The sequence below is a fragment of the Vombatus ursinus genome, unplaced genomic scaffold (genome assembly GCF_900497805.2).
Source record: "Vombatus ursinus unplaced genomic scaffold, bare-nosed wombat genome assembly UNPS02014789.1, whole genome shotgun sequence".
In the NCBI taxonomy this organism is placed as follows: Eukaryota; Metazoa; Chordata; class Mammalia; order Diprotodontia; family Vombatidae; genus Vombatus; species Vombatus ursinus.
Window position 1 is genome coordinate 894,815 of NW_020954567.1, and position 15,303 is coordinate 910,117.

Consider the following 15,303-nt stretch of genomic DNA (forward strand, 5'->3'; position numbering starts at 1 on the left):
CATCCATAAGATGTAACAGCATGTACCTCTCAGGGTGATTGTGAGTATGAAATGCAATAATATTTATGAAGTGCTTCAACGACTTTAAAATGCCGTAGAAATGCTAAAAATACAAACACAAAAACAAGTGAGACGTGATTCCTGCATTCATGGAACTCATTACCTAGCAAGAGGAATATGAAATACAGTAAGACGTGTGTAGCAAGTTATGAAACAGCTATGACACAGATTAGACTATTCTCAAGAAGCATCAATGGCTTTCCATTGACTCTAGGATAAAATATCCCTTTGGGGACATTAATTAAAAGCCTCAGACACTTACTAGCTGCATGACCCTGGGCATGTCATTTAACCCTGTTTGCCTTAGTTTCCTCATCTATAAAATGATCTGGAGAAGGAAATGGCAAACCACTTCTCTGCCAAGTATCTCTGCCAAGAAAACCCCAAATAGGGTCACGAAGAGTTGGACATGAATGAATACAACTAAAGCAACAACACCCCAAAAATCTGGCCCCAAATTATTTAACCAGATTGTTCTCATGTTACTTCCTCTTGCTCTCCATATTTCAGCCACCCTGATCTAGTTAATATACCATGTTAAACATGCCCTCCCTCGTCACCTCAACCTCTTGGAGTTCCCAGCTCTCCATATCTCTATATCTCAGGGCCAAGCACGGCATCTGGCATAGAGTAGACATTTAAGAAATGCTTATTGAATATGACAAGAACTTAAGAGAAGAATAAAGTGTTATGTGTGATCCTGGGAAGCAAAAAAAAAAAAAAGTATACTTCTAATGGACAGAATCCTTTTGTTATAACAGAATTCCATCTTTTAGGCCATATTCTTCCAATGTGTCATATGCCTATGATTAATGGAATTACCGCTGTCTCCAGAAGGCAAATGGAGAAGGACATGGTGGGCAGGAGCAAGTTGCAACATATTTCCAACCAAAAAAATACCATGGAGAAGAAGATGGTGACCAGGAAATAAAAGATGGTCTCATCATGTAGGGAGAGTGAGGGATAAGCTATGAATAGACTGAGTGCTCCATGGGTATTGATATAATGTCAAGAGAGCTGAAGAAAGTGCCTCGGCATGTTGAGTCAATCAGTCTGTCAATCAATAAACATTTATTAAGCACTTATTATGTGCCAGGTGCTGTGCTGAGCCCTGGATCAGACCTTGGGGAGGTTTGATGACAGAATGTGGATGGCATTTACATAGTATGGGCAGGCAGGGATGGGTGGCACTCTGTGTGTCTGGAGATATTACAGAGATGAGAGGACAAATCCATGGAGATTCCAGTGTCAATAATAATAACAATAATAGCTAGCATTTATATAGTGCTTAGAGGTTTGCAAAGTGCTTTACAAATATTGTCTCATTTTATCCTTCTAAACACCATGGGAGATAGGTGCTATTATTATCCCCATTTTACAGATGAGGAAATCAGGCAGATGTTAAATGACCAATGTCACATAAGTAGGAAGTATCTGAAGCCAGATTTGAGCTCAGGTTTTCCTGACTCTATCTCCCACACTCTGTCTAGTGTGCCTCCTGCACAGGTCAGACATAGGTCAGATTAAGGAAGGACAGAGGGACCTAAAAATGATGAGACTGGGACCTCAAACTGTAGAGTTGGAAATTATTTTTGACAACACCTCATTCTTCTCATTTTATAGATGAGAGTTAAAGGTCAAAGAGATTAGTTACCGATGGTAAGCTATACCATCTACTGGGCTTATTTTTAGTTTGGGTGGTTTTCAAAAAAATTTTTTTATAAAGTTCTATTGAGGTTTTTTTTTTTTTTTCGGTATCTGAGATGTTTTCTCATGTGCCTGTTCATGTAACAAAGAAAAGCAGCTAAACCAAACCACGCAACGAAATGACCCCATTTGACAGCACGTGTAGCACTTGGCTCCCATAACAGCCCAGCTCTCTCCCAAGAGGAGGGATGTGGGTCTCAACATCTCTTCTCCGGGACCAAGACTGGGCGTTCCAACTGATCTGAGTTCGGTGATTTCATAGTGTTATTTCCATGATTATTAACGTTAGTAATAATAATTGCTGCCGTTTACATAGTGCATTAAGGTTTACAAAGCACTTTACCTACACCTTCTCATTTGATATTCTTATTTTCATTCTCTTTCCTTTGCCCGGACCATTTTGTATAACTCGTGTTTCTCTGAATTCCTCACACTTGTCATTTTTCATAGCACAATAGGATTCCCTTACATCCATATACCACAATTTGTTCCTTCATTTCCCAGTGGAAGGGTGTGTACTTGACTTGCTTTTTTTTTTTTTTCCTACAAGCTAGTTAGTTTTAAACCACACTCATTTGTATCAAGGTGCGCCATGCCAGGAGTCTCAGCTGCTCTGTCTTGAAAGATATTTTGCATCCCCTTGTCTGTTGCCTGGGAGAAGGAGATAGCTTTGTCTTGTATCACCATCACTTTTAGTCTAGTTCTGATGTACTTTAATTAATCCTCATCTGCCATGAAGCATGGAGATCTTGTCAAGCTATATTAATATGGCCTCGCTCTGATTTTTTAAGAAGTCCCCACTGCTGTCAGGCATGCCGAATGATAAAGCACCCATACTTGAAGGCAGAATTGCTGACATTTTCCAAGAGGGAGAGGGAAGTGTGCCTGCATAGGATTTTCCTTTATATTTAGGGTGCTGTAAAAAATAAAAATGCCTTAGAGATTTCAGTGATGCTACTAGCATTTCCATCTGGTGCTAAGTTATGGAGAGTCAGATTTTGGCAGAGTATAGAGAAGAATTTTCTAATGATGAGAGCTTTCAGGACACGGAACCTGAGGAGATCCCGAGTTTCCCATCAGAACCCTCTAGCAGCAGCTAAGTAATTATTTGTCCAGGGTTAGTGTAATGTAACAAAGATTCCTCTATCAGGCAGAAGGTTGAAATAAAAGCTCTCTCAGGTCCTGTCTAGCTTGGAGACTCTATAATCTCCTAGGAAAAAAAAAACAATAAGAAAACCGATTATGGCATCACTTCCCCAATTTCCCAGCTCCCCTTTGCCCATAAGATTCTGACAACTACTCCCTGGCCCAGTTGTTGCCCAAACTGTTAAGAGAGAGTCAGGCATGTGACCTTTGTACAAGAGACTCCTAGCTTTCCTACTTCCTATCTATATGATCTTGAATCCTTAATCTCTCTGGGCCCTGGTTTTCTCATGGATAAGATGAGAAAGATGAACTAAATGATAATTTTAAGTTTCTGATCGATCCTTCAAAACTACTGTGGTCTCCATATTATAGTCAGTGTGTTTCAAAGATAGTAGGTGTTGAAGGTGGGATTTGAACTCAAGTCCTCTGGTTCCAGAGCCAGGCCTCTTATCACCGTATCATGCTGCCTCCCTGTTCAGTGGTCTTGCAAATATTTGACACCAAATGTAGCATGGTGTAGTGGAAGGAATATTTGATTTTGAATCAGAAGACATGAGTTCAAATGATAACTCTGCTATTTATACTTGTGTGACCTTAGGTAAGTCACTTTCCTCTTCTCTCCACCTCCACTCCCCTGCCCCCAACTTAGTTTTCCTTATGCATGAAATGAGAGGATTGGAATGTAGAATCTTTAAGGTTCTTTCTAGCTTCAACTTATCTATCCTCCTTTATTCCTCTGTAGGGGGTAAGGTTCTTATGAGAAAATGAACTAAACCTTTCTGGAAGGATATCAGTCTGAATGTTTGATAGAGCTGAATATCTAGAAGTCCTTCAGTCCTATGTGGAAACTGAAGACTCGTCATGAAAGCCTATGGTCCCTAGAACCCCCTTCTACAAGGAGGGGGTGCAATTCCAAGAAAACCCATTTTGGGGGGGGAGAGGGTTCCCTTCTGGAAATTTTTCTTGGTTTTTCCTTTGAAGAACTAGACAGAGAATATAAAATGAAAATGAATTTGCTTTGTCCTTGCCAGAAAAAGGGGTGTGGGGGGGAAAGCAGATGAAAAATGGAGGAGGAAGAGAGAAGTGATTTTAAAACAAGTTACAAAGTAGGAGACTTTTGAACTTTTTTCTGTTTATAGCCCTGTAAAGCCAAGACTTAAAAAAAAACCCCAAAACTATCTACTTTCAGATAATTGAGGCAAGAGTGGTTTATATCCACTGTGAATGATCTGGAAAATTTCTTGGTCAGTTTGTATATAGAATAGGCACAACTCCTAGGGCTCAATGTGTTTTCATGATGGGAAAGAGAACAGGTCTCCTTAGGATGCGCTGAGAATAAAAGGAAATAAGTACCACGTAATAACTAAAGGTCCTGCAGGGATGGTCAATGCAATTCAACAAGCACCTGCTATGTGCAGGGGTGGTACACAGTTGGTGATTTAAAAAAAATAGTAAACAAAGGGCCATCATACAGAAGAGGGACAAAACTCATTTTGCTTAGCCCCAGAGGCAAAACTAGGAGAAATTCATGAGAGATGCCCAGAATCACATTTCAGCTGAATGTAAGAAAACTATCCCTAAAAGTTAAGAGTTCTCCAGAAATAAAATGGGCTGTTCTGGGAGGCAGTGGGTTCCCCCTCAATGGAAGTTTTCAAAACAAAATGATCGGGCAGGGAGGTGGCACAGTGGATACAGCGTCAGCCCTGGAGTCAGGAGGACCTGAGTTCAAATCTGGACTCAGACACTTACTGTTGTGTGACCCTGGGCAAGTCACTTAATCCTGATTGTCTCCCCCCCCAAAAAACAGACAAAAGAAGAATGACTACTCGTTAAGTTTGTGTTCTAAAGGGCATTCGTATTCAGCTATAGGTTGGACTGGTTGATTTTCAAAGTCCTTAACCATGATGATATGAAATGATACTTTCTCGTGTTCTTTCTCTATGTAGCTCTTCTGATCATGTGCCTGAGTTTTTGCTTTTGGTTTTCCCTTCTCCCCTTCATTTGCTGAAGACCCTCATTTGTTTGCATGTTAATGTGAGAATATAACCTGTGTCAATGTTCTTTTATCTCAACTATAGCATAAGTTCAGGCTTTTTTGTGTTGTTGTTTTATAATGGGAGGTCACTACTGGCCTTTGTCAAATTTCCCAGAAACTTATTCATTGCCCCCCAGAAGCTACTCTCACTTTTTCCCTTCTCATTTCACATTTATTTCTTACCCTTCACTGCTCAGAGTCCAATATATATATGCACACATATGTATTTATGCATATATATGTGAAGGTATGTATGTATGCACATGCGTGTGCATGTGTGCATAGTTTTGGTTAGCCCACTTTAATCCAGATTTCAAGACTGCCTGCAGTCCCTGGAGGCATCCCCATCCATACCTGCCCTTGGCATCTTGGAGAGGCTGTCTCCTGGAGTGCTTGAAGGGAAGTGATTAGGCCAGGTACTTGACACTTGACACTTGACACTTTCCCTTCCTGGGCAATTAACTCAAGAGGCTTTAGAGGGAAATCGGGACTAAGAGCAAAGCTGATATTGATGTAAGCATTTCTGTCTTAACCTGCCCTCTGGTTCTGTAGCTGAGGATAACAACTTAATTTATTCATTTACAGCTTCTTTTATTGCAGAAAAAGGAGTGGACCTGGGATGAGAGCAAGATGCTGGTGATGCAAGACCCCATCTACCGGTAAGAACGCTCTGTGTGCCAATGGAACCCAGATCCTTTGGCATGGGAGAAATAGGAGGTTTCCAGAGTAGCTTATTCAGTCACTTTACATTGCTTCCACTGTTTTTCTTTCCTGAGCTCTATTCCTTCTTCTGGATCTGTCTTTCCAACTGAAAGTAGAAAGAGGAGACTCCACTTTATCATATGGACAAGGGAGGAAGGCCATTCTTGTCACTAGGTGAATTGATCCATCTAAACATTATTACATACTCTCCATTCCTTAAGTAGAAAGATGCTTGAGGGGCCATCCAGTCCATGCCCTTGTCTCAAATTCACATTAATTTTTTTTTATTGATTAATAGATGTCTACTACATATCATGGAGTATGCTAGGTACTAGGGATAAATTCCTGCCCCCAAAGTTTACAGTCTTCCAATTCATGCCCCTGTCTCAAATTCACATTAATTTTTTATTGATTAACATATGCCCACTACATGTCATAGAGTATGCTAGGTGCTAGGGATAAATTCCTGCCCCCAAAATTTACAATCTTGGAGGTAAGATAACTAGAATATAAGTTTAAAATGTGTAGGAAAGGTCCAGAATGAGTAGTGTGACATGGTCTGACACATATGAGAAGGAGGAGATCACCTATTTGGGTGATTCAGGACAGGCAGACATCTGCTCTGAACTTTGGAGAAGAGGTCAACTGATGGGAATATTGTCAGAAAGCATCCCAGCATTGGCGGGGGGGGGGACAGGGGGAGGGGGTGAATGGCTAGCACGTGTAAATTACTTAGAGGCAGGAAAGGGCTAACCGTTGGGATATGGAAAGTTGTCTGCTGTGGCTGGAACATAACCTATAAGGAGGGAAATGGCACATGAGTATACCAGAAAGGCAAATGGAAGCCAATCATGGAAGACCTCAAATGCCAGGCTAAGGAATTGCTATTATTTTCAGTAGGTAATGGGGGACCACTGAATTTATTTTTTAAAAAATTTAAAAAAAACAGGAATGATGCTGTCATATCTGTGTATCAGGAAGATTACTCTGGCAAAGTGGTGGGATGGAGTAGAGACTTCTTTGCAGAGACATGGACCATATTGTATATAATGTTGGACTTGGTTGATATGCTGGTTCTTTTTGATAATTTTTTCCCCCTTTTTTGTTCTTTGTTATATGGTATGACACTGAGAGGGGAAGAGGGGAGGATGTACTAGGAAATGTAGGTGATCTAAAAATACACACACAAAATAATGTTAATGGATTAGGCAATCCAAAAAATAAGCACAAAAGATAAAATGCTAAAAATTAGAGGAGAAATAGATAAATTGGAAAAACGAATTAGGGAGCAACTTCTTTGAAAAGGCTAACAAAATTTAAAAACCTCCATGTGAGAAAAATATTTTTATCACATATTTCCAATAAAGATATGATTTCTGAGATATACAGCCAACTAACAAATATATAAAGATAGAGAACACTCCCCAGGAGATATACGGTCAAAGCATATAAACATACAATGCTTAAAAGAAGGGATTGCACACTATTAATAACCATATGGAAGGATGTTCCAAATCACGAATAGTAAGAGAAATGCATATCTAAACAATTCTGATGTTTTGCCTCACTTTTGCACTCAGAAAATTGGCAAAGATGACAAAAATGGAAACAGTTGAAATTGGAAGACTTGAGGAAAAACAGGCACATTAATGTATTGTTAGAGTACTAGGTGGATCTAACCATTCTAGAAAGAATGGTAAGAAAGTGACCATGATGTCCATGGACTAAGACTAGAGCTTGTTGGAGAAGTCAGGCTAGATATGATAGATCTGAGAGTTATTCGTACAGAGATGATCATGGAAGCCTTGGGAGTGAATATCTTAGTATAATAGAAAGAGTGAGGAGACCTAGGTTCCTATCTGCCCCTTGAAATTAGCTGGGTAACCAGAGGCAAATAAATAATTTAACCTCTCTGAATCTCATTTTCTTTGTCTTCAAGGAGAGGGATGCTAAGGGCAGCTAGGTGGCACAGTGGATAGAGCACTGGCCCTGGAGTCAGGAGGACTCCAGTTCAAATTCGGCCTCAGACACTTGACACTTACTAGCTGTGTGACCCTGGGCAAGTCACTTAACCCCATTGCCTGCCCCCCCCCAAAAAAAAGAAGAAGAAGAGGAATGCCAATATCACCTATCACTTTCATCACAGGATTGTGGTAAAGAGAACACTGTGAATTTTAAGGACTATCTATATTTGAGTTTCAGTTTCTTCCTTTTGGTGTTTATTCTATCCTTACCACTTTGAAAATTGCCCTCTGTAAGGAAGAAAGTAAAGAATAAAATACAAATCAAGTCATTCTGACATCAAATGGTGTCACAATGCTGCCCCTTTTTTTTCTGGCTTTTCTTCTTGAGAGACCCTTGTTCTGTCCCTACCAAATCACTGAGAGAGTGAGGAATTCTGTTTAGATGATTTCTAGGAATCTTATGATCCATTATGCCAAGGATTACAGTAACAGAGAAGCAAAGAACATTTTTGACCAAAGAAACAAAACGAATCTGATCTGAAGTTCCCAGTGGCACCCATCACTTATTTTGCGAAGGTGCCTGCTGTCCACATAGCCAATTTAGAGCTAGCTGTGGGTTAGTTATGTCTAGTTTGGAAGGCAATATTCCCAACAGATAGCCAGGAAGCCCCTAGAATAGGTTTGATTAATAGCACATAGTAGGCGCTCAGCAAACATTTGCTGATGAATGAATGTCCAAAAAACTGTTGTTTTAATTATTATTGCCTGGGAATCAGCAGCTCTTTGCTTTTATTGTCTGACCAGCTGACCCCTAGTTTAGTTTCGAGTCAGTCGGAGACATACTGTCTAGATCTCAAGTGATGTCCAGTGTTTAAAGCAAATATTCTTATTCATCCATTTATTTAATCCTTTTATTTAATATTTGACTTTCACCATAGGAAAATTTCAAGTCAAATGTCAAAACCAAGCAACTGAGTTTTAAAGCAAGCATGCAAATGAATGAAGTCCACCTTTCTGTGAATTACCTAGAGATCGATGGATTCATTCCCTGAATGGTGGTATTAGGAGGTTTTTGTCTCCAGATGTTAGGCTGCCCCAAGAAACTTGATCCTCAGAATCTTTGTTGCATAAGTCACATGATTCAGGATGATCAGAAGAGCCTCGTGACTTCCTGGTGACACACTGGTGTGGAGGCCTGGGGCACAACCTTCAATTTGCCTTGTGGAATATTCAGTCTTCTCTTGCAAAGGTCTGCATTCCCCTTCTGCCATATTGATAGTTCAGTCCTGAAATTGAACATGTCCAATGGGAGGAAAAATCATCTTTACTTTGAAGAAAAGAAGTCTGGAAAATAGGCTACCCTGACTTTTCTCACTATGGCATGCAGTCTTTCTGTTGCCAGCTAATTTGCTCTCTTTTGGAATAAAGATAATCGTATTCCCCTTCTCCCTGCCTAGGGGTGGAGCCCAGGGCAGTACTAGAAGGGGTGACTGGCTAGGAGGTTTCTAGAGCTCTGAGGGAGATTTTCTTAGTGTACATTATGGTACTGTGGGGTCAGCTATGAGTAAGGCGTCCTGAAGGGTGTGGAGCATAAAGACAGGTTGTACATTCATTTATTTAATGGATGAACAGGCGTGGCTATTTAACAGAGTCTGAGAAGTCCTAGAGGAAAACAGGCAGGCTGTAAAAGTAATGCGATGTGTGCTGTGATGGAGTATTACTTATCCGGTTGTCAAACACAAAATCAGGGAAGGGCTAGGAGCAAAGACTCAAGTCAGTACCCCGTGGCAATGTAGCCAGCTATGAGGAGTCAATAGGAACTGAGGGGAGTAGGCAGAATCAGTCAGTGAAGGACAAATATAAGGGTCAAGTAAATAGGTTCAGAGAAAGGTGAGCCAAGAGTTTCTCATTTGTCATGTTCAGTGATTAAAGTGTGCCTACCACTTTCTAAACCAAAACTTGCAGGGCTAGGGACAGGTAGGGGGTGCAGTGAATAGAGTGCTATGCCTAGAGTCAGGAAGACTCATCTTGCAGAATTCAAATCTGGCCTCAGACACTTACTAGCTGGAAAACCCTGGGCAAGTCACTTAACCTTGTTTGCCTCAAATTCCTCATCTGTAAAATGAGCCAGAGAAGGAAATGGAAAACCACTCTTGTATCTCTGCCAAGAAAACCCCAAATGGGGTCATGGAGAGTCAGACATGACTGAAACGACTGAACAAGAAACAGCAACATTCAGGGCTAGCCTCACCTCCCTGATCATTAGATGACTTACAGCTGTGTCTTCCTCATCATCCCTGCCATCTCCTAAATGAGAGGCAGCTATGTTCAGATGGTGGTAGACAAAGAATGATTTTTGGAGACTTTCCCATTCAAAGTTACTGTTACCTCAGAAGTTTGATAAACAAAGTTTGATTCACTCATTCTTCCAGTTGTTATATTGGCCAATTGACTCTGAAAGCAGCTATACCATTAGAATTTACCATTCATTCTTCAATTGAATGTCATTATTGAGTAGCCACTGTATGTTTGTAGGCTGTGGGGAACCCTCTGTCCTAAAGAAGCCTGCAGTTCTTATGAGGAAGACAACGAAGATATACGTAAAGTGAATAAACATGGAACAACCAGAGAATATTCCAAGACAGCACACAATAAAGAACTGAGAGGAATATAATTAAGAAACTTGTAAGAGACCATTACTGTGCTATAAGAAATGATCAACATGATGAGTGCGGAGAAGCCTGGGAAAACATATAAACTTATGCAAAATGAAGTGAGCAGAACCAGGAAAGCTGTTTTTACAACAATGTCAATGAGACAATTGAATCTGTATGTTATAGAAATTATAATGACCAAACCTGACCCCAAAGAAGAGTTATGAGAAGACAGTTTCCCCTCTTCTCCCACTCCTCCACCTTCTTTACATGGATGTAGAAGGCTACATATAATGTCAGACTTCTTCAGTGGTTTGGTTTTGCTGCACTGTTTTTCTTTTTCTTCTTTGTTATAAGGGATGGCTTTCTGGGAGGGGAAGGATACTTTTGGAAATGGAATTGATATAAAAACAAAAAATAATAAAAATACATTTAAAAAACAGAGAAGATGTGGAATTTGAGATATATCATGGAAAATGGATAGACTTTGGATGGTTAGAGAAAAGGGAAAGGGCATCATAGGAAGAGATAAAGTAGAAAAAAGCAAGATGATTGTAGGGGATAATAACTAGCCCAGCTGGACTATAGCAGAAGGCATGAGTTATGCATTTTGTAAATGCTGAATGAATAAGTGAGTTGTGGAAATTAAAGATGGATAACATAGGAACAAATTCTTGAGGGCCTTGAATTCCAGGTGGAGTAGTTTAGATTTAATCAATAGCCCCAGAGAGCCTTTGATAGACTCCTGAGTAAGGAGATGGCATGATGGAAATGATCTAGGTATATTCATAGGATAGCATTGCATGGGAGAAACTCTTGGAGAAGAAGGTAGAAAAACCAGTTTGAGGCTATTGAAGTAATCCAGGCTAATGTAATGAAGGCTTGGACAGATTAGAATGCAGAAGGAATGAACACAAGAGATATTTCAAAGAAAGAATTAATAGAATTTGGTGATTCATGGGGTTAGAAAAGAGGGAGAGGTTGAAGATGGTTCATAGGCTTTGAGTCTAGTTGCTTGGGAGAAGGGTAGTTGGTGCTATTAAAAATAAAATAAAATCTGGAACAGAGGCTGGCTTAAAAAGAAAGGCATTCAGTTTTAAATATATTGAACTCAAGGTGATCATGGTACATTCAATGTGTCTTGATGAATGTTCAAATGTGTTGAAGGCAGCTTGAAATTTGGGACTGGAGAAGGGCTGAGGGGTTAAATTTGGAGATATAATTTCAGAATCATCAGCAAACAGGGGATGATTGAAACCATAAGACTAGTGAGTGAGAGGCTGAGTAGAAAAGCACAAAGTTGGGACCGGTCTTGGAAAGAGTACTGAACTTGGAGTCAGGAGATAGCTTTATTCAAATCCTAGCCTCTGACACTTACTAGTCTTGTGACCTTGTACCCCTTTGGAACCTCAATTTCCTTATCTACAGAATGGACATAAAGACATCTATAACACCTACCTCATAAGACTTACCAAATGAGATAATGTTTGTAAGCGTGCTACAGACCTTTAAGTACTGTGAAATGTGAGCCATTATTATTATTTCTAGTATTCAGTCACATTTGGCAGAAGGAAGGAGGGAGAGTCTCCATGAATGGAGACAGCAGCAGCAATATGCATTTGTTATTAGAGAGCCTATTATGTGGTGAGCATGTAATAGGAGAGCATAAATCAGAGAAGCAGATGAATCAGGGTCCTCTGATGTTATAGAAGTCAAAGGGGGAGGATTTTTTTTTAATATAATATTTTATCTTTCCCTGAACTACATGTAAAAACAATTTTAAACATTCTTTTTTTCTTTTTAATTTTGAGTTCCAGATTCCCTTCCTCCGTTACCTCCTTGTTCAGAAGGAGGAGAATTTTTTAGGATGGGGGAGGGGAAGTGGCAAAATTACCTAAATAAATGAATCCAGATTGGTAAGAATAAAAACAGAGGAAACACCTCTAACTGGTGACAAGGACATTTTTGGTGATTAGATATGAAGGCATGTAAGTGAAACAACAGATAAAGCCAGACATAGAGTTAGGAAGGCTGGAATTTGAATCCTGCCTTAGGGGCAGCCAGGTGACACAGTGGATAAAATGTTGGGCCTTGAGTCAGGAAGACTGGAGTTCAAATCTGCTTTCAGACACTAACTAGCTGTGTGACCCTGGGCAAGTCACCTAACCTCTGCCTCAGTTTCCTCAACTATAAAATGGGAGTCATAATAGCACCTACTTCTTAGAGTTGTTGCAAGGATCAAATGAGTTGATATTTGTAAAGAACTTAGCACAAGGTCTGGCACAGAATACGTGCTTAATAAATGTGTATTTGCTTCCCTTTCCTCATATACTCACTAGCTGTGTGGCCCTGAACAAGTCACTTAACTTCTGTCTGCCTCAGTTTCTTCAAATGTAAACATATAATATGTCTATATATAATATATAAATATGTATATATGTATAATAAATGTATCCTAATAGCACCTACCTCACTTGGTTATTGTTAGGGTCAAATGAAATAATGTATTTAAAGTACAAACTTGAAAGCATTAAATAATGCTAGCTGCTAGCATTGGTTATAGAGCACTAAATAATAAGAGTACTGAGAACAGAAGCTGGGTTTCAGGAATTTAACAAAATAAGCTAGCAGGGAAATGGAGTCAGTGGGACATTGATAGTGCTTACCTGAGAAATTTGTCCATGAAAGGAAGAGATCATCTAGTATAATCAATCCCTAATCTTATAAAGGGGACAAGGAATCACCTAAGAGTTGAAGGGACTTGCTCAGTTTCCTAGGCAGAACAGGGATTTGAAAAATTCCGTGCTACTTTTCCCACAGTTCACTGCCTTCGTACACAGAGTTCATAGGATAGGACCTCAGAGCTTATTCAGGCCAATTCCTCATTTTATAGATAAGAAACCTGAGGCCTAGGGTCCTACTAGAGGAGGAGAAGTACCTCTTAAGAAAGCGAGACTTTTTGCCTCTGAGTCAGTGCTTTCTAGAGCAAAGGAAATGAGGTGGCCCGAGCTTCAGATATACACTGTGAGGAGCTGGAAAGGGTACAGGTCTTAGAGCCTGCATGACAAGTATGGTCGTTGTGTTAATGAGGAAACAATGATGCTTCCAGGCCTGAGCTCTATTCACCTGAACAAGCTACAAGCACAGGACTGTAGGTGTTTGTGGGAAGTAGTAAGTTTAGCTGGAGGGCAGTAGGTAAGATTCCATCACTATGATGGAATGGATTTAGAGAGATGCCTGACCTTAGTTTTAAGGGGCAGCCAGCTCAAATGAAGAGGTGTTTTTTTTTTTTTTCTTAAGGGAGGGAATACCTGGCACATTTAAACACAGATAGAATTGCTCCTATGGAGAATAAATTGTTGAATTTTTAAGAATAATTTATTGAGCATAAGAAATATGCTGGCACAGGATGAGAAATGGGATTAGACTCAGGTCTAATAAGCAGCTGGTGACCAAATAATGAAGGGAAGGTGAGTGATAGGATGCAAAGTTCAGGACTGGTAAATAGCATAAGAACCTAAAGAACTGACCCCAGAGTTCTCAGAGCACACATTTCAAAGTAGACCTGAGCCTTTTATAAGACCCAGGCAGAGAGTAAGGCTTCTGCCTCTTCTCCCTCTGTACATCTCAGAGAGGTGGTGGAGCATAGCAGAGACCAGAAGACCCAGGCTCCAGTCTGGCCCCTGGTGCATAACCAGCTATGTTGGTTAGCCTGGACAAGTCACCACCCCTAAGGGCTCTGGGCAGCTCTCTTAAGATTCTAGAAGCTACTGAGCTGGTGTCAACCTGCATTGGTAGAAAGAGGCCCCTCCTCTAGGGTCCTTATACTGATGGAATCATAGACACTGCCCCCCCAACTCTCTACAGGCCCACATTCTTGACTCTAATTCTAATCCTGGATTTTCCGACCTTACATTGTTGCTGTGCTCTTGAGAGCCTCAAACATACAACACAGGGTGTAAGCAGAGCAAAGAGGGACATGGGAACTCATTGCTTACTCCTGACAGTGGCAGGTGTCAGCCTTACTGCAGAATGATAGCTGAGGTTGAAGGAGAGCCCCGCCCCCCACCCCCAAGTCCTGCATGGTTCTCCTTGGGCCAGCATCTGTCTCTGAGAGAAACCAGTCTGAGCTCATGTTCTTCTCTGCCCCCACCCTACCCCACCCCTCATGGCTGATGTTCTATGTTCTATGCCTTCCTCCACTGCCTTTGGAAGATTGACAAGTAAGGCTACCTGCCTGGTTCTAGATATCTCCCTCCCAGGAAATGGCCAACCTCTTTAGCCATGAAAAATGCTTCAACCTCCCTACAAGTGCTGAAACCTTTATTCTACGTAGTCCTCAATGACTGCACAGATATTACCTGTCTTCCGTCTGCACTCAAAGCAACTGTGCTCTGCACCTGATGGATGGAGAACCCAAAGGGGAAAAGCACATAGTCTCACAAAACTGGAAGAAAGCTTAGAAGTCATCTGCTTCAGGCCCTCCATTGGATGGAAAAGCCAGAAGCATGAAATGACCTGCCCAAAGTCACTTCACAAATATCTTGTCATAAAATCTCAAGTGTGTGTAGCATTTTATAGTTTAAAAATGATTGTACATATATAATTTTGATCCTCACAAGTCCATCTAACTTATAAATAGTACAGTGTTATTGTCCCTTTTTTGTTGTTCATATGAGGCAGCTGAAGTTCAGATAAACTAAGAGACTTGCCTGTAGACACACAGCAAATGTCAGCGTGGGGGCACCGACCCAAATCCTCCAGCTTTGAATCTAGAGATTTTCTACTTTGCCACACTACGAGCTGTGATTCAATTGTGGCTTGCAGGCCCCGCTCAAGTGTAAGCATTTATTACGTGCCTACTAAGTGCCAGTTAGGCCTTAGTGACAAGGATAGCGGATGGACCTAGTTTTCTGGAGAGAGAAAGAGACAGACAGACTAATAGACCAGACTGATAGATGGATAGGTAGATAGATAGATAGATAGATAGATAGATAGATAGACAGATAGGCAGGCAGATATGTAGATAGGTAGA

At 40.6% G+C, this 15,303-nt stretch overlaps 1 protein-coding gene across 4 annotated transcripts in view; it reads left to right on the forward strand.

Annotated features, from left to right (window-relative positions):
• LOC114047482 (carboxyl-terminal PDZ ligand of neuronal nitric oxide synthase protein-like) overlaps positions 1–15,303 on the forward strand; it is a 379,736-nt gene that overhangs the window by 274,444 nt on the left and 89,989 nt on the right. For 3 of the 4 annotated variants that reach the window (XM_027868301.1, XM_027868304.1, XM_027868303.1), the window contains exon 4: positions 5,534–5,607. In XM_027868301.1, the coding sequence (XP_027724102.1) occupies positions 5,534–5,607 (74 nt within the window). The remainder of the gene's footprint in view (positions 1–5,533; positions 5,608–15,303) is intronic. The other variant, XM_027868302.1, reaches the window with a different exon arrangement.